This window comes from Battus philenor, unplaced genomic scaffold (genome assembly GCF_028537555.1).
Source record: "Battus philenor isolate CCGP_79_NKW_IND1 unplaced genomic scaffold, ilBatPhil1.0.hap1 SCAF_11, whole genome shotgun sequence".
In the NCBI taxonomy this organism is placed as follows: Eukaryota; Metazoa; Arthropoda; class Insecta; order Lepidoptera; family Papilionidae; genus Battus; species Battus philenor.
The window spans coordinates 3861841-3882579 of NW_027181673.1; the positions used below are offsets into that span (position 1 = coordinate 3861841).

A 20739-nucleotide genomic window follows, 5' to 3' on the forward strand; every position below is an offset into this window, starting at 1 on the left:
GACGTATAATATCACATAATAATTTATGTTTATTCGAGGACTGGTGTTAATAACATAATAAGACAAAAATAAAAAAAAATGTTGTTTAATTACCACTGTTTAAAGCTTGATTTACAATCGATAAATTGTAGGTGTTTTATAAATATTTTTTTTTTCGAAGAAGTCCAAAATACCTATTTATATAATAAGAAGATATTCTCCGAACCAAATAAATATATAATACGTTATTATTTTCATTATAACATATCTTCCCTTACTCAAGTAATTACTATTTACATAAATTATTTGTAAACCGTCTAAAAATATTAAATCTAAGAAATATATTAAGTATACTTTTCCCGGAGTAATCGTTTCAAGATTTTTCCAGATGGATTTCGAGGTAAACTTTCTACGAATTCAACGTCGCTTAATCTCTTGAAAGCGGCCACCTTATCGTTGACAAAATTTTTAATACCGTCGGAATCTTTATTTCGATCGCTTTTAATTACGACGAATGCTTTCGGAACTTCACCCATTTTCGCGTCCGGTACGCCGATGACTGCTGCGTCGACAATATCAGGATGCTCTTTGAGGATACTTTCCAATTCAGCTGGAGCGACTTGAAAACCCTTTACCTAAAATAGTGATGTCAACATATTACAAAACTATATCATATTATATTATTACATATCCAGTAGGAGTATATGGCTTGTAGAACCGATGACCGCTGAGGCCGAAGGTTTAGTGGCAAACAGGACCCGATAGACGCGGCGTGTAGACCTCCTAGGAGGTGGACAAAAGGCATAGCTAAGACCACGGGAAAATGTATGCAAGAAGCAAGTCCAGACATCGCGGCGGTCTTGTAGCAATAATTTAAAATTATTAATGTTGTTCATATTGATACAGTTTTCGTGTCACAGAAGTGAGCTGTTTGTGTAATCTATAATATGAAAGCTAAAACAGAAAAGTATCTTGAAGGAAAAATTATGACTGTATTATTAAACGGTTTTATTTAGTTCGACCCGTACGGAATTTATTTGTTTGGGTCAAAATAAGAAATTTAAATTTAGCACCTTCCCGTTGTCAGTCTGAAATTTGGTACACACATTTAATTTAGATGACAAAACAATAAAATCAATAACATTATAAATCGGAGATGGCCGCCAATGCAAAATGGCGGATTACATATTTTTCCTTAACCCCTCAATATGGGTATCAAATAAAAGGGCTACACTAGTAAAACACGATGATTATGTCAAAATTTAAAATTCAAGATGGATGCCGTTCCAATATGGCGGACTAGGTACATATTTTTCCACAACCACCACAATATGGGTATCAAAAAACCGTTTAACTTAAAAGTTTTTTAAATTTATTTATATATGTACAAATACATGATGATTTAGTTTACTCGAATAATGGTATTAAATATAATGTCACTCACACGCATTTAACCTAACTAACTATTAACGCTAAATTATATATTTATATTAATATATGTTTAAGCAATGATAAATCTTAGTAATGTACTGTCTATAACTGTATTAAATATATTGTAAAATGTAGTTAAAAAATTTAACCATTTTACTGCTAAGCGATTCTTGTAAGAAAGCACGAAAATCGTGAGACGTCTAGACATATCTTGACTTGATGTTGTAAAGTAAAACACTCAATTAGAAAATTTCAATCAATTTTAAGTACTTTTCGTACGATTTATCCATACGATAGTTTCTAACAGTGATGCCTTAAAATACAAATTAAAATATGGTATTGGAAGCATCGGTGGGAGGCCCATATCCAGGCCAACAAAGATACGCTGAAATTTTCAGCACAAAATCGCAGCATCGCAGTTTTAAAGATAAAATAACGTAGCGCTTTTGCGCCGCGTAGCAGATTACTATGAAAATACGTTCTTTTTTTCGTTTTTTAAAATATTACACAAAGCGTTTACACATTTATATTTCTCTACAACTGCTGTCGTCCACTCCACTATATTTATCTGTGCCTATTATTAGCTTTCAACGTGCAGTTTAATAATTATGACAGTTAAAAACAAATGAAGAGATCCGTAAACGAACGAAAGTATCTGTTATAGTCCAGCGGATTGGTAAATTGAAATGACAATGGGCAGGCTGCGTGGAACATATGCGCAGCAGCAGAAAAGATGGCAGCTGGGGCTTAAAGGTTCTGGAGTAGAGACCACAGACCAGCAAGCTTAATCTATTGAAGGTCGTTGGAAGACGCTGAAGGGATCACTTTGAACGAGTCCGATTATAAACATATGAGGGGAGGGGATGGGCTTATGTCCATCAGTGGACGTAATATATGAAACATTGATGATGATATCCACCAAATATATTAAAGTGTAATTACTGGACTAATAAGATGTAATCTATCAAGCTTAGAGGAAACGAACAAAAGTAAGTAGTACCTTAATAAGTTCTTTTATTCTATCACGTACAGTAACCACACCGTCTTTATCTATAGACACCAAGTCGCCCGTACGGAACCATCCGTCTCGTGTAATAGCAGCTTTGGTTTCTTCTGGATTGTTCCTGTATCCTTTCATTATTTGAGGCCCATGTATTAATAATTCACCGACCTGTAATTATATAATATATGTGTCCATAATTATTTTCTGCGATAATAATTGACGTGTATAAAATGTAGTTAATATTTTTTTTCATAATAATTTATTTACGACACATTTTTCCTCTCGTTGTCCTTCGTTCTTTTTTTTTAATTTGCGAGTATTATATTAAAAAAAGTACATAAATTTTTATTAATAATTAAAATATACAGGTTGTTTTGTTATAAAAGTATAAAGTCTTTTATTTAATTTGCTGACAATTAATGTATAGTACACCCTATCTAAATATGAATAGTTTTAGAAATAATTAGGTTATCATACTATAATAACAAAAAGCGTTTTTAAAATTAGAATCAGTAAAATCAATAATAATTATTGTTTATTATCTGTTCCTGCAGGCTTTGTACTACTAAATGTTAATGGCCTGCCGCATGACACTAACAACAACATATACATTAAATAGGTGTAAAAGAATTAACCTTTTTGCTGACAAATTAGCTATACATTTACAAGTAAGAAAAGGACCAATATTTAGCCACTTCCGTACATGCAGTAGTAGTCGTGCAACAAAGTGCACCGCCCGCCAGCCCGCTAATAAATGCGTATGTGGTAAACAATGCGAATCACACAACTGCCACCGCCAAATCACTCAACACGTGTTTCACCCCCCACTTTAGTCGATTAGTGCCAAACACAGAGACTCTGTGAAAATATTGGTCCTTTTCTTACTTAGGATGGACTTCCACAAGGTAACGCCTGATTCTATTAAATATACATTTACAACTTTGAAGTTTTTTAATCATAACCGATGACCCTGTATACATTTTGTACTATAAGCTATAATATTGTTGGTATACATCAATTAATACGAAATTTTTATTATTGAAGTATACAATATCATTCGTCATTATGAAATCAATGTTTGTATATTTAAAATCCTTTGTGTATCTGGTTTATTTACTTTTGATATTTTAATTTATTCCTTTTATGCATGTGTAAATGCGAAACCGGTACTATTTTTATTACATTTCGTATTGTGACAGCACATGTAAACATGTTGCTCTCGTTACGTTTAAGATCTGCAAAATAATTTTAATCATCTTTTTATTTTGTTTTTTTATATCAGTACTTAGTATACATAATTTGTATACTTATTATCCTTAGCCTGCTTCGCAAACTTATTGTACGTTTTCTAAACCTTAATTGCGATAGGAATATTGTAAAATTTCTTTTTAGTTCATCTTTACTTGGCTAAAAAAATATTCATTTCCAATATTATGTTGTGCTTCTTGATGGGTTTTTGTTGCACAGATATGTCATCAGAAACGAGGGTTTAATCGATCTTTACTATAGTCGTTGTTTCAGTCCATTGACGCCCACTGTAAGGCAAAGGCCACCCACAAAGATATATATGGGGAGATGTACCATGTTAATCAATGTATGCAGGTGTCGCAGCTGCCTAAACTTCTTTATTAATAATCAATGTTTTATTTATTTATTTGTTCTTAATGAGTTGTCAGTTGTAGTCTTTTAAATTTGTATCGATTTTGATTTTTCATTAAAGAAAGTAAACAAATTAATATCAACGTCTTACCTCATCAGGTCCGAGGTTTTGATCATCTGAATTTACAACTCGTAGTTTAGTATTAGGCACAGCAAGCCCAACATTGGTGTATTCTTTGCATCCTCGCGGAATAGACGTGGCTAAAGGTGACACTTCTGTCAGGCCGTATAATTGCACAAAGTGAGTATTTGGCTAAAACATTACAATTATTTTTTAGTTTTTATAGTACAAATGTTTCTTGTTATACTATTTACACACACTACGTATATTTGTTCCACAGAACGTCTGGCCATAATGTACTCCCAAGGGCGGAATTTTCCATCTGATTCGAGGGTCCTCGAGAGTACCGCCCCATGAATGCTAATGTAATAATATTGGTAGAATTTCCACGGTTACTTTAAGAGTTTAGTGCTGGGAGATGAGAGCGATGGAAGCAACTCCGACAATGCGTTTTTTATAAATAGAGGAAAAGGTACTAGAAGCCGTTCTCTACGGTGAAACGCTCAAGATACTGATTGAATTTAATTCAGAACTATTTTTCCGTATTATCTGAAAATACTTCAATCATCATCTTCAATCTGCCCAACTTGGTTTGTCTATCAGTTGCGGCACCGACGAATTAGTAAGGTTCGGTCGTCAGCAAAGTCCAAGTTCTAAAGCATCACCTTTTTCAGAATAAGTAGCCCAATATATGAAGGTTTTCAAAACCCATATATTACGGAACGCCAGTGTATGATCCGCGTATGCAGTTATATAAAGATCGATAGTGTTACTTACACTTGATTTTTCCAACACCCTGTATATATCATGTTTTGGAAGCGGTGCCGCTGCGCATACGTATGTGTGAACACTGGATAAATATTCCTTATTAGACTTAGGATGACATGCCAGGAACGATGCTTGAAAATACAAAAATGTTAAGGTTTCTTCAATTGTATTCATTTAATTTTTAGATACACGCACAACTGTTAAAGATTGCAATCGCGCCTGAAATAATAACGCGATAATGGTATAGTTCCCATTAATTTCTTTGGTGGGTTATCTGCAGTGGGCGTCTATGGGTTGAAACGACGACTAATATTATATATATATAATATTAGTCGTCTAAATATATCGTCGACTATATATATATATATATATAGTCGACGATATATATATATATATATATATATATACATATATATATGTATATATATATATATATATATATATATATATATATATATATATATATATATATATATATATATATATATATATATATATATATATATATATATATATATATAGTCTATTGCCATCTACAAAGACGAAGAGATCTAAAAATAATTATTTTGTTCATATAATTTTTAAGTGTTTTATGTACTCTGTTAACATATTATAATTGTTATAATTAACGTCGTGTTTAGCGTAGTTCAGCGTTTCTTAAACTGTGTCTCTGTGGAAGGGTTCCGTGTAGATCACTCAGGGGTTCCGCGAAAGTTACTTCCTTTTTTTTAACATAACATAATACAATAATAACAACAACAAAATAACAAACAGTCGTAATAAAAATTTAACGTCACAACTGAATTACACTTATTAATACGGAGTCGGAGCAATTGCGACAATCCCACATTGCGAATTGTAACGGCACTGTCGGGATAATTTTTAGTATTTAAATACAGTCGCACCGATATAATCATGAGAAATCCCAAGTATCCGGGCATCATATTCACTTGCCAACGTGACTTGATTCAGAACCTAACAATAAAATATTATTAGGTATAATCGAGATTATAAAAAGCAATAGCACACATCCTATGAATACTAAAATTAAAAGTCCTTTTTTAATTATGTGTTAATTTTGAATTACTTTTAAATAAATACATTTATTTTATATTAATTGTCATTTTTGTTGAATACATACGTTAACAGAATGCTACATTAAAAATAGTATTGATACAAAACAGGGCTTCCGCGATAAAACTACTAAAAACACATCATTACATTTACATTACACTTATCTAAAAAATCAAGAAACGTTCTGAGATATCAACATTCCGAGGTTGGTAGTAATATATGCGGAGTATATGCGTAGATACTCTATGTACTTTTGCTGATTTTACAGAGGATCAATAGGAACAAACGCGTTCATCAATACTAAAAATATTAAAAATAAGATAATTCGATTTTTTAATTCCGATCTTTTCTAATCCGTAAGGCATGTCCTGACATGTACGTTTAAAATTATTTTAAACAAGTTTCGTTACGAATTATGATTAATAAATACCTAACGGAGGCGCAATATGCAATACACTTGCGTTGTATTTCTTGATAGCTTTCAAATATGTTTCCGTTTCAAATTTAGGTAACGTCACAATTTTAGCACCAATCGATAACTTGTTCAGCATCACAATCGATAAACCGTACATGTGGAACAATGGTAATATTGCTAAAACACATTCCTGATGAGAATCTGAAACAAAAGTTATAATATGTAAAAAAATTTTTACATTAAATAATTTAATGGTGTTAATAAAAAGGTCAGATTTTGAATAAAACTTTGTGTAGCTATGTTAGTACGTATAATAAAATTTCTGAAGTATCTGTGACGTCACCTAGTCCACACTAGTTTCACAGACAACATGTACTGTGCAAGCAGAAGCTTGTGTTTCAACAGTAGGAACACGTATAGCATATACATATGAACGGTCTATATTACTGGCCACTATGCCATCAGTGCTTTTTAGAAATTCGAACGCTGATTCGACCTCGAACGCCATTGTACCAATACATAAATCCTCACCTCAATTACACATTGCCTTCCTTTTTCTCTACCCGTAGCGGTGAGAGACCACCAGTTCCTTTACCGCTACTCGCATAATGTATATATCGTCTTTATAATCATTTCAGCATATATATTTTCAATATAACCGATTGGAAGCCACAAGGAGTACAATCGACTTTGTTAGAGTCGTCACTTTGCTATATAAATATTACAGAACTAATACATTATTTACGTAACATATATATGTGAATAAAGTATTTATTGAATAATCGACTGAATATTTCTGACGTCAGCATGTAAACAGTAACTTGCAGGAGGTCAATGCGTTTGAATACACGGTCATTGTCACGCGAAATTACTATATATGACAATTTTATGTATAAAATTATGTGTACTCTTGTTAATGTGTTTGTAATATTCGTATAAATATAACGTAAGCGGATAACAAAACTATATATAACTGTAAAGAATCAATTTCCGTCAAACTATAATTTTAAACTAAACATTCCGAAGTTTCTAAACAAATAAACTTAAGGATAAAGTGCGAGATAAGTAAATAAGGCATAGTTTGGAGCAGTAGCTGACGACGTCCTTAGATGAACAAATGAAAAAATAGAATATTGGAAACCACATAGTAAACAAAACAAGGATGTATCTTAAGCCCGCTAACCAAGTCGTCAACTCTGAACACCTTGCAGAGATATGTGCCGATTTATTCCACTTATTTACTTTAGTAAAAACATTTCTTATGTTTTTATATTGTATCATCTATAATTTTCAAGCCTCATATTTGGCGATGTAGCTATTCCGTTATTGTTCTCTATATGTATATATATATATATATATATATATACATATATATATATATTTGGTATTAAAATATTACGAATTTTATAGATTTCTTATTTATAATTACAAGTTTCTGTTTGTGAAATGAATAAATTAATCAAAAATGCATTAATCATTGTATTTATAAATTTTAATGACGTCAGTAAATCATATAAAAAAATTAAATCAAAAGCATTACTTACCTGTTGTATGCTCACAATGTCTAACTCCATCGTTATCTTGTTGGACAAAATTCGTCACAATAGATCGATGGACAAGTTCAACGCCCTTTGGCAAGCCAGTAGTTCCACTAGAGTAAGGCAATAATGCTATATCATCAACGTTTTTAATAACACCGTTTAAAATACTGATATCTTGGCTATTATCATTTATAAGACCTTCGAACGATATAGTTCCATTCGGTAAACTCTCTGACGTACTGTTTACAATTATAATCGGTATATTCATTTGAAGCATTTTACATGCTTCTTTAATTTTGTCTATAGTTTCTGGTACTCCTATTATTACTTTTGGAATTGATAGAAGTAATTGTCGCTTAACCTCATCTGTAATAAAAATTAAAAATTGTATAAATTTTTGAAAGTGAATCAAAATAATAAGATACTAAAAACACCAAAGCCTGAAAGTAGAGAAAGCAAAGGCAAGGCTATGAGATGGCCTAGATGGTTGTGTAGTGCATGCCCGAGTTTCCTCGGGCGATGTCGTGTTGGTATTCTCCTGTTCCCAAGAGGTTTCAATCGGAGCTACTGCCAATGAATTGCCAGCCTGTGTTTTAATGATGCCTCCATTAAAGCACACAGAGTCGCAAAAAGCTTTACTTCGTTCCTTAAACTACCAAAGCTATATTCTTCATCAGAAAAAGGAGGGCAATACCAACTAATTTCTATAAGGGCCAAACGACAGAGCCAACAAGGATTACAATATCCTTGATCTGAATATCGACAACTGGTTCTTATTCAATCTACACAGCGTAGGAGGTCACGACTGGGTCTGAGGCTACAGAAAACCTAGCTCTAGCTGAGCGAAAAGATTAGCTTCTGCTATTGAGAAAATCGACATAAAGAAGCTGCTTGACGCTATCCAGCTAGGAATGGCGCGCAAGATTTTCAAGTTTTCCGCACTGTCAGACTAAACGCGGCTACGATCCTCAAAGGGATCATGACACTGGACTTGTAAGGCTGCCAAGCTGTAACAAAACAGGAGACGACATTGATTTGGCATGAAGACAGCAGCGTCTCAGCTTTCTGGAGATGTCTCAACCCGCCGATCTTCCAGGGGTGGAATTTGGTTGTCTTGACTGCTCGAAAACGGGTAGTCTATAAGATCAGGGCGAGTATCTTCAAAAGGTTTATAAGGACGGTTACAAAATACAGGAGAGGATCGGTGCGGGAATCTTGCTACAAGGGTAGCAGCCTGGAAGTAGAGAAAGAAATTTCAAACTCTAGAACTATTGCACTGTCTTCCAGGCCGATATATGCGCCATCTCGAAGACTGTAGGAGACATTTCGTATTTTACCGATGAAAATTAAATAAGGACCAAGTGTTTTAAATTACTGTCAATTATAAAATCAAGTGTCAATTGTTACACTCATAGAGTTAATCGGACTATTAGTAAAGGAGTTGTTCTTTTTATAATACGAGTAGTAAAAACAATATGCAAAGGACGCTGTTAACCATTCTCTGGAAGATTAGTTGTGAGTGATAATGCTATGTAGCTAATGCAAAAAGTGGGAAAGTAAAAGATTGTATTCCGGAAATCGAACCCGCGTACTACGATCGTAAATCTCAATCCTCTATATCTAATACAATTTTCAAAGTATTTATATGAATTGTGTACTTACTAGCTGTATATGCAGGGTTTATTGTGGTCATTGTCGCACCAGCTTCAAGTGTACCGAGTGTAACTAAAGCGTATTCAGGATTGTTACCCATCATTACACATGTAATGTCACCTTCCCGTACACCGAGCTTAGCGCGCAGCATCGTCGCAAATTTCCTTGAGTACTTATATACTTGATTGTACGTGTAGAATCGATCGGTTACCCCACAAACCTGAATTAAAAAAATTACATATTTAATAATCATACCAACAATTACTAGGTACCTATTTCTACCATAGCGGGTCAAAAGACTCGACTTTGCGTTTACTACTTGAAAATATGAAAAAAGGTTGTGAAAAAGGAAATTATAATTAAATTTATAATAATTAAACTATGTTATATATGGACCAATTCTATTACAAACGCAAAATGTGCAAAGGCATAAATATGATACATGAAAGTAAAAGTTCAAAATGAACAATTTGATCCGTAATGGTATGTTTAGTGTTAGATCGATGATTAAAAAATTAAATCTTATTATCTTTTAACGTTCATAAGAATATTACCAAATAAACCACACGATGCCAATCCTGGATATAGAAATCTTTTCTATAAACTATCAATAGAACTGGTTGGTAGTGGCCGGCATTCAAAGGCTACTGACTTTGATAAAGTCTCCTGTCTACCTCCTGGGTGGATCTCTTACTCTTCGCTTGCCTATCCATAGGTTTTGCTGAAGAAGCCAAAGGCTCTAGTGGTCATCAGTTTCGTCTACTAAGGCCTGCCAATTACCACTTTTCATCCTTATTACTATAGGTATAAAGAGTTTTTTGGGCCTTTAGACAAGAAAAACGATAGGACTTAGAAAAAAAATTATCTCTCTAAAAGTGGATGGACGGCGACCATGAAGCAGTAGCCCCGTGGTCTGATTGGCTCCGAAACACGCACCATACCATAGTAGCCGAAGAAATACACGGCATCGAAGAACGACACTGATGGCGTAATGTAGTACACGAAATACTTTTTTAAAAAGGTCATATCCTCAATTGCGGGGATACGGTGCAAGGAGTTAATTAATGTATTAATAACTCATTGAAGCAGCCTATATATTTGTAACGAGAATTACTTTAGCTATGCATCTGTATATCTGGTCTCCGTTCACGAAAAAAGATCTATTATTAAAATATTTTTTTTTTATTAAAATTGTATTTCAAAGATAATTTTACAACGATACGAGTGAAAGTTCTGCAGTTAGTTTTTTTTTTTATTTTACCTTAATTTCGATAAATTAGTTTAGCTGCATTTCCAACGAGATTATTTTAAAGATTTTTTTTTATTTAGTTACTAGCAGTATTGCCAGAAGGAATTAGTTTGTTTCAATAAAAAAAAATATTCAACATATTTAATATTGATCAATACATTTATTGAATAAATATGAAATAAATAAATACAATATAGGTGTCAAAAGGCAATATTAAACATGGTGCAAAACTGACAAACTCGTGACATTAAGAATAATGCGCTATATTTTACCATTTAACAATCATTACATTTTGGGAAACATTTCATTTTATTGCGTAGTATTATTTTTTCGTACTATTAGAACCTTCTCCAAAGTATAACTAAATTTATAACAAAAGTTATGATATGATCAATTAAAATACGGATTCATTCTTAAATATTTATGTGTTTAATTTGTTTTTTTGCCATTGAAACCGTTAAATAAATTAATTAAGATGCAGCGTCTAATTAAAGCAACCAATTACTGCTTGTTAAATCAATACGAAATAATATAAAAAGAATAATAAACCGTAATGTATTTATAAAAAAAATACTTTTCGATCATTTTACTCTGTAACAATATTCTTAAATAAAAGTAAAAATTGTTATGTTAAATTACCATTGCCGGTTTATCAGCCCACTTTTCTATATTCTGCCATATGTAGTCGGTAATGGTCATCGAAGGAAACTGTAGATCTTTATACGGCGATTTTACTACATTTTCGGGGGTCCATAAACTCTTTGAGTGGTTAACTGTGTATTTACGTAAATATGATAAGGTTTGGATGCTTTTAGTTAAAACATTAATTCTTGACATTATATCTGTAAACAATATATATATGACGATTAAATATAAATAACAGATTATTTCTTTATCGACGTTAGAAAGATAAGTGTTTAATTGTCGACCTTCTATACCGTGCGGTACAGGCGTAATAAATAAACATAAGTGAATTTAGTCGCAAGTGATCATTCGCAAGACATCATCGAAATATTATTCGTAACCTTTTATTTGAGCCACTATTTTCGCTTATACAATATACTCCGGTATATATTTAAATTATCACGTAATAAATTTTAAAAGTTTATTAAATAAGATCTCACAAAAAATCCTTTTTTATGGGATTATTTACGTGATAATGAAGCTTGAATTCCTCTACTATTTTATCAAGGATAATTGAGAAAGTAACCACAAATAAAACTTAGTTTTGTCATTTGAGCTCATATACCATAATCGCCATACTTGGCAGGCGAATTGGCAAAATTGCAATCATATACAGGGTGGGCCTCGGAGTTTTGCGAATTTGAAAAATTCATAAAAAACTAAACAAAAGTAATACTAAAATAAATTTATTTTTAAATTAAAGTAAACATTCGGGAAAATCGTTTTTTGAAAATAAAATCATCCAGATGCGCACCATCCCGCTGCAAACATTTTTTGAATCTCGTCTTCAAATTGCCGAAAACTCGTTCGCACATGGCGCGCGGAATTGCGGCTATTTCTCCGTGGATATTGGCCTCCAACTGGGCAATCGAGGTCGGATTATTACTGTAGACTCTACTCTTCATGTAACCCCACAGGAAAAAGTCTAGTGGGATTAAATCCGGACTCCTAGGTGGCCATGGAATGTCACCTCGGCGCGAAACGAGTTTTCCAGCGAACTTCTCCTTTAAGACTGCCAAACTCTAGTTAGATGTATGGCATGTGGCGCCAACTTGTTGAAACCATGTCGCACTATTGTACCCTTGAAATTCTGACAGCTGCGGGAAAAAGAAATGGCGTAACATGGCTATGTATCGCTCAGTATTTACTGTCACAGAATTCCCTCGCTGGTCTTCAAAGAAAAAGGGTCCGATGATTCCGTGTGCTGAAATAGCCGCCCAAACTGTCACTTTTGGCGAATGCAAAGGCTTTTGGTGTTTGAAACGTGGATTGTCTGAGGCCCAATAACGACTATTTTGTTTATTTACGTGCCTATTTAAGTGAAAATGGGCTTCATCTGAAAAAAGAATATTGTTGAAGCGCCGAAACTGCTCAAACATTGTTTTGACGAAATCATGTCGTAAATTGTGATCATTCGGCTTCAAATCTTGCACTAGTTGAAGTTTATAGGGGTGCAATTTTAAATCTTTCTTCAAGATTCGGCGCAAAGTCGTTCTTGATACAGAGAGCTCTGCTGATCGCTTGCGAGTTGATTGCCCAGGTGGAAGCTCTGACTTCGTTTATGTTTTCCTCTTACCTTGTTGTCCTTTTGGGCCCCTTAGGTTTCTGATTGAGGGTCGAACCGGTAGCCTCGAACTTCCTGACCCACGCCCTAATCAAACTTTCACTTGAACACTGTTTTAAGTCATGCAATCCATAGTGAGAGCGAAATAAACGTCGAACAATAACGCCCGAATCGGCATTTTTGTAATAATTTTTAACACAGAACGCACGCTGTTCACCCTGGAAGTGCTCCATCGCGAAAAAATTTCCGAGAACCGAGCTACAGATCCCCACCTCCGTCACTCCGCTCCCTTACCCCGTTCCAACGCTATAGCGATTTTAAATTCGTACGCATCCGTGGCCCACCCTGTATAATGAACGCACGAAGTGTGAACTACATAAGATTGCATCCCGGGGGAATCGAACCTGGGAACGATCTCAAGTGTCAGTCCTTACCACAAGGCTACCACTGTTATATTCACAGATCAGGGCGCGTTTGGAATACTCGCAGCATTGAGTTGAAGAATGCCATCACAAATGGTCACTTTAAGTGACCCTAAGGATATTAATACGAATAAATAAATAAATAATTGCATTACTAACAACATAAATAATCAAAATAAAATATGTTAATGTAATGTATCTATATTAGCAAGCAAACTAAAATAAAGAAAGGAAATAAATACAGTAGTACCAAAAACACTGCAATAAAAAGTATAATATAATATGATAATTATAAAGAAAATATGTTTTAAATGTACGAACAATAAATATAATGTTGCAAAAAAATGTAAAATGTGATATAAATAAAATTGTAACGAAATCTAGAATGTAGTGGTTGAGGATGGATGTATGGCTAATGGAATGAAAGAGAAAGACTGGGAAAATTGTAGAACGAAAGAAGCAGTACGATAGATAATATGATACATGAAAGAGGAGAATGATAAGAATAAAAAATTATATGAATAAATTATTAGAAATAAAAAATCCCTGTCCCACACAAGATAGGGGAACGAGAGAAAAAAATGTATCTATATTTCTGTAATAAATACGTTACTGTATTATTTACTTTTAAATTTTGTCTATACTAGTATTTATTTATTTATATTTTTTTCCGGCCGACCTAGTCAATGTCAATTGACTGGATGCAAGCAGCGCAAAACCGGTCAATGTCACGATCTATCTTCTTACATGATGATGATATTTTAAACTTTTGAGTGATTTAAATTTATATCTTAATTTTTTTTTACACAAATAGTATTATAGATTGCCAACAGCTTTATGCGATTTAATGTTTATCCCAGCTAAAGCTTGCTAAAAATAGACGCTTGAAGATAAACATAAAATTCGTTTATTCAACATTGAAATTTTTAAAATAACTCTTATTAATCGTCAACTTATTATTTATTTTAGTCTATTTTATTTTTGACACTACTCAGCTTTACAAGGTGTTATAGTTGTGGAGAAGAAGCAGGAAGAAACTCCACAACAATACATCTTTTGATAAACTATAGCAATACAGATTAATACATATGTACTTAATCAGATGTAGCTTAAATAAAATCAAGATAATCAGTTGACATCACTAATAAGGATTCATATCATTTAAATATTCGTTTATTGAATAATAACCTTTCCCGTAAATTTACTTTTAATTAAATTTAAAATAAGAACACTTGTGAAAGTGACCCTTAAATTAAATCTAATAAGTTTATTGTGGTTGAAATTATTATTAGGAATTATTAAAAGTAAATAGTTATATAGAAATGTAGTTACTGTACAATAGAATTATATTAATTAGAATATACTTGGTATCATTAGTAAAAATATTGTTTTTCTTTAACTAAACATACACAATGTTTGCCTGATGAGAGTGGGCCTATCATATATGCTTAATTATACCGAAATCGTAATTTGCAAAACCCTCTTCATAACATTGTAATATTGAAACACTAAGTAAGCCCACTGCTGATCATAGAACTTAACAAGGTTGTCTATCTACCTTGTTAGATGGACACACGCCGCACTTGCTGATCCGAAGTTCACTATAGAACCTCAAAACCCCAGCAACCATTTTAACTTGACACTCTTTTAAGCGATGCTGGTTGCTTTACAGATGTTCTCATATCTACTTCTATCCGAAATAAATCACGAGCATAGCTCTTTGATTAATCGAAAGTTTGTTAATGATAAAACTATAAATATATTAATATAAAGGTAATTTACTACATTTCAATTAAAATACCGGATATTGTAAATAAATATGTGTATATATATACATTAAGGTGAATAATAATTCAATTAACTGTATAATTTTTCTATAAATATTAGCCATAATTTAATTTGTAAATAAGTTATATCAACTTACATGGTCAATACTTATTTTATGTTACTAATTATATCAATTAGATATTGCTTCTATGTACACCCATTCGAAACACTTATGAAAACTTTTTATTTAAATCAATCAGTACATATAATCGATCGTTAACTTTTTTAAAATTAATCTCCGATTAAAAACACACGTTCGATGCGAAGCGAATGTTTTCCCATACAATTCATTCATTAAATATAACTGAACGTTATATGAAGAAGTCAGTACGAGTTACGCGATCGGAGATGTTTAAAGTAACTTATTTCAGTCTTAATTATGATAGCAGTAAGATATAAATTCGTCTACATATTTATCTACGACGAGTCATTTAACCAGATGTACATTGATATGTCAAACACACATATATATGTGTGTTTGACATATCATATATGTATATAAATATTTATACATATATGTATGTAAATATATATATATATATATATATATATATATATATATATATATATATATATATTACGGATATACGAGTACAATAGTAATTCAATTTATAAACATAGAGATAAATAGGTTTATACATTGTTTACAATAACTTCTGATTGGGGTTAAAAGTTGAAACGCATTATGGAATTGTTTTAGTAACAATACTAATTATATTATATTTGACTTCCCTAACTAAAATTATTTTTATTCCTTAAAAATAATACACTATGCACGCCTGTTTAGTATATTGAATTAGGTTGATGAAATTTTTGTACTAGTTTACAGTATTAGACAATACTGTAAGAAGATTAGATAAATATAAAGATCTATATAAAGAACATTAAAACTAACGTAGGGCGTTGTAATTTTATAAAGGAGCATCACATCCAGTAGTAGACACTCTTCTTCTTCTTCTTCCTTCCCTTTTCCCTTTATTTGGGGTGCGGTCTCCTTATCAATTTGCGCCAGGCCACTCTTTCCTGGGTTGTCTCTGCATCAAGTTGAAGGGTTTCCAGTTCCTTTCTGATATTAGACCACCACGTAGCTTTTGGACGCCCTCTCCCTCTTGGGAATTCTGGGAAGCTTAAGGCAGTTTTTACCACGTGGTCATCTGGTTTTCGTTGAATGTGGCCATACCATCGCAATCTATTTTTCTGTAATTTGATACTGACATTATAAGGATGAGATGATGAGTAAGAGACGACAAGTGCAGCGTAGAACATCCAAGCACGAAATAAAAAAAAACGACTTTGCTAAAGTCATTAAAAGGCACTAGATGCAGGCCGCTTCCAACTGGTCTCATTGGAAATGTACAGGTGGGCTTATCTCCACCAGTGGGCGTTCTAAAGTTAAAATGATATTGAGTCAAAGACAACAAGCGCAGCGTAAGATGTTCACCCACAAGATGTACAAACGACTTTATAAAGGTCATCGAAAGACGCTTGATGTAGACCGCTTACAATCGGTCTTATTGGAAACATTTGAGAAGACATGTCCAGTTCTGGACGTCGTGCAGCTGATATAATGATAATAGGAACACAGGAAGAAATAAATGATATTCAGAAGTATAGGGTTAATCATGTTACGAAAATAGGAGTATATTAGTTTCGTAACTCGTACTGCAGTTGTTAAAAATAGGTTTTTTGAGATATTTTAATTTCTCCGTAAGTTATTACTAAAAAGAGTACATGCCGTCATATTTCTATAGATCTCATGTGAAATGGTAGCCAACATCTCTTTTGGTCTCCACGTCGTTGCACGGCTCATCTAGCAATGTTCAGTGTATATAAATAAAAACCTTGTCCTGCTATGATAGGGGTTGAACGAAATACCCCAAAAAGGGAACCATTAAAAAATTCCATTGAATTCCGATCCAGCTATCGCAAAGCCAGAAATGATATGGATCCATGATCATTTACTCTACATAAACAAATCTGTATAGCCTCGAGGCCATGAATCTTTTGGATAATTCGATCTTAAAATATTCAGGTGTACTCATTATGTTTTTGTTCCTCGATTATAATGACGCCGATAATAAGTCTGCGACCTTTGAGTAAACAACCCGATAGCCTATGATCTTGCGCCACAATCCTTTACTACTAGATAATAAGACACATATGTATATAAACTATGGGCTCAGAATAACGGTGGAAATAACTAAAAACCATTTTACTTTAGCGTAACTTATATACACGGGCCTAGATATTTTTTTTATAAACAGAAGCCTTTTTTTAATTTCGTTAGCCTTTATGAAATCACCTTTTCAAAACTGCTGGCAAAATCAAAAATTAACAAACATTCTAAATTGAACTATAATATTTTTATAACATTTCCGACACTAAGTGTGCTATACAATAATCATATGTAATAGTAACGATGTTATACAGTTTTCGATAAATATGGTTTATTTATTTTTCTTCAAATTTTCTCATATCTTTATCATCATTTTGTCAGTCTATCGAAGACCTAAGACTCCTCCCAGAGTTAAAACATATTGTCTAAAAATATGCCATAGCAATAAGGAAAGTCAGTATGCCCTATGTCACCTATATCTTAATATAGATGGCACGCATGCACACACGTATGTTAATAGGTTACTATTAAAAAAAATTGATAAAAAAATTGTTTCCTTTCGTCGCTATTGTAGTAACGAAGAAAATAACAGAAAAAGGTTATATATTATACAAATAAAAAATATCACCACCATTTATTTTTATAAAATGCTATGACTCAAAAAAATTACTAGCCACATTTTATTATTTATTTAGCCTATATGCGTTGGAGTCTTATGAATAATACGTTGAAACACCTAATAAAACCAAACCAAAAAATTAAAGAGAGCACCGATTAAAATATGTATATTGTAAAGAATTCAAATATCAACAAATTGCATGTAATGGTCTCTTTCTAATTATAATATGAATTATAGACAATGTAATAAAAACACATATTGTCTTCCTAGAATTCTTAAATGTTAACTTTTAAAACAAAAATAAAACATACGAAAACAAAAAAAAATATCAGTAAATAGAAAAATTATAATTAAAAGAATAAAATATAAGCTTTTCTTTCACACATATCTTTCTATAGGCTCCATGTACGCTTCCACAGTAAACTCTGATGATAATCTTTTTTGGTCTCAAGAAGAAATCCTATATAGTAACCTTCCATTGCAGCAACAACGAAATGGTTATGTTGGACCTACCTACCTAGCATCTTCGACGCTTTTGCTAATGACTATAGGAACGCTATTGCATACTACAGTAGTTTTAACAACTTAAAGCTAGTGCCATTTTTATTATGGCCCCTGTTATTGGGAATCGTACTAGCCTATCTGATTATGGGACGGGGCATTTACATTTTCTTTTTTTTTAATTCTCTTCACATTCTTTTTTATATCATTACTCTTCTTTTATTAGTCATATGATTAACTTTCCTCTTATTTCATTCTATAATTCTCTAGTATCCCTCTACATACTAAAATTAGTAGGGCGGCAATACATGAAAGGATTTTCTTTCATCTCATTCCTCAAATATCACAAGCTAGCAAGGTATTGCCTTAACCTCTTAGGGTAGGTTAGTTGGATTTCTACACTTGTTATCATAACGACACGAGAATCGGCTTACGTTGCTCTCCCTGTCTCAGAATTTTCATGCAATAAATCTAGAATAATTTAAAATCGAGGGAAGTTCTGTTTTAAATGTCATCCAATTTACGTTTAGCATTCCAATTTGAGACTGCACGAAATGGGCGAATCTCGGCTAAATAGTTCAATTTTGTCTAGCTACAGTATTTCAGATATCAATTTTTAAATAAAAGTTCAAAGTATGCAGTAAGCTGTTTTATAGTACTAAAGATTAAAGATTACGCCTCTGACGCCAGAATTACCTTTAAAAGGAAAATACGATGGAACAACGTAAACATTTTCATTCCTTTAAGTTATCAACGCTTTGTATTAGCTCTTTAGTCTCTCGCAGGTACACGTCTGAGTGCTTCGATTGCGACAAAATCGACTTCATACACTACATTTAACAATTGCTACTCGATTAAACTCGAAGGATGTTATTCCTTCAAGACGGAGGTGCGAAGTTTTGTGAGGTGAAACGTTTCGTTAACGATAACATCACATTAGCAAACATCCGAACAATAAACATTCTCATTTACTTAGTATCGTCTCGTTCTAAGTCTATTATCGTACACAAATATTAGAACGAATATTTTTATATAATAGCTCTCGCTAGATGTGTAATGTTCGTTCATAATATTAATATAGTGTTGGCATTATAATTGTAACCAGTTTTGATATATACATATATATATATATATATATATATATATATATATATGTATATATGTTCTGTGTATATACATATATACGAGTATGAGTGAGTGAAAGATCTGAGTAAAGAATAGCTATGAACGTGTCTCTCGACATTCTACTCGCATGGGGACGCCGAGAACTGGTTCATTTAAAAAAAATGTATATTTTTACAGTAGCTCACTTGGCACCTAACTATAGGTAATTTGGCAGAAACTTTTTTTTTTGCACCCAATTAATTTTATATCAAAATTTAATTAACAACCAGAAGAGGTACAGGAAGTTTTTACTATTGGAGTGTTCCTAGCGTGAGTACACTTCTGCCAGAATCTGTATATTTTTAGGATAATAAAACTATAAAATTGAAAACGACATATGGGAGGGATGATATGACGGAGAATGAAGAGTAGTAATAAACACTAATATAAAAGTGGATACATGCTGTAGTTGAATAGAGCTAATGTCGTCTAGAACTAAACATAAGTTAATACGAGCTGAGGTACGTAGCAGTGAAATTTATTAGAGAGTCGAACGCTGTACTAAATTAATTTGAAGCGTGCCAATGATTTACATCTACTAGTTCGGGGCACTTCGGTTACGAATGGCGCGGCCGGCTAGTTTACCGATCGTAATTAGCATAAAAACGTTTTAATTGTTTTGTCTTAATAATCTCAGAAGTATTAGAATCCTTTCTCTTTTTTAAAACTATTCTTTTACTATAGTCACGTATTTCTTAAGGATGACTAATACATTTGCATCTTTGCGTTCTTAAATTAAATTAAAGGGCTTAAATAGCGTCGACTTTTTTTAATTGAACACTACGGAAAGTTAATGATTTCACTATGTTATATTTCTATAGATATATATTCACAAATGTACACGAAAATTGAATAATAATTCTATAGAAATAATTATTATTTAAAAATAAATTGAATGTTTTAAAATGTCAAATTGGTACTTTTAACAGAACTCTTATTGATGGCCAAGTTATTTATTTATTTATAACCTATTTTATTTTTGAGACCACTGTTTTGCAAGGTGTTGTAG

The 20739-nt window shown here is 32.6% G+C and overlaps 1 protein-coding gene across 1 annotated transcript in view; it reads right to left on the reverse strand.

Annotated features, from left to right (window-relative positions):
* Positions 1-203: 203 nt before the first annotated feature.
* The window catches only part of LOC137930893 (uncharacterized), a 72565-nt gene continuing 52029 nt past the window's right edge, over positions 204-20739 (reverse strand). The window contains exons 2-7 of the mRNA XM_068774245.1: positions 7935-8297; positions 6406-6591; positions 4911-5032; positions 4164-4325; positions 2411-2581; positions 204-614 (exon numbers count right to left, since the gene is read on the reverse strand). Of these exons, the coding sequence (XP_068630346.1) occupies positions 324-614; positions 2411-2581; positions 4164-4325; positions 4911-5032; positions 6406-6591; positions 7935-8208 (1206 nt within the window). The 5' untranslated portion in view covers positions 8209-8297 and the 3' untranslated portion in view covers positions 204-323. The remainder of the gene's footprint in view (positions 615-2410; positions 2582-4163; positions 4326-4910; positions 5033-6405; positions 6592-7934; positions 8298-20739) is intronic.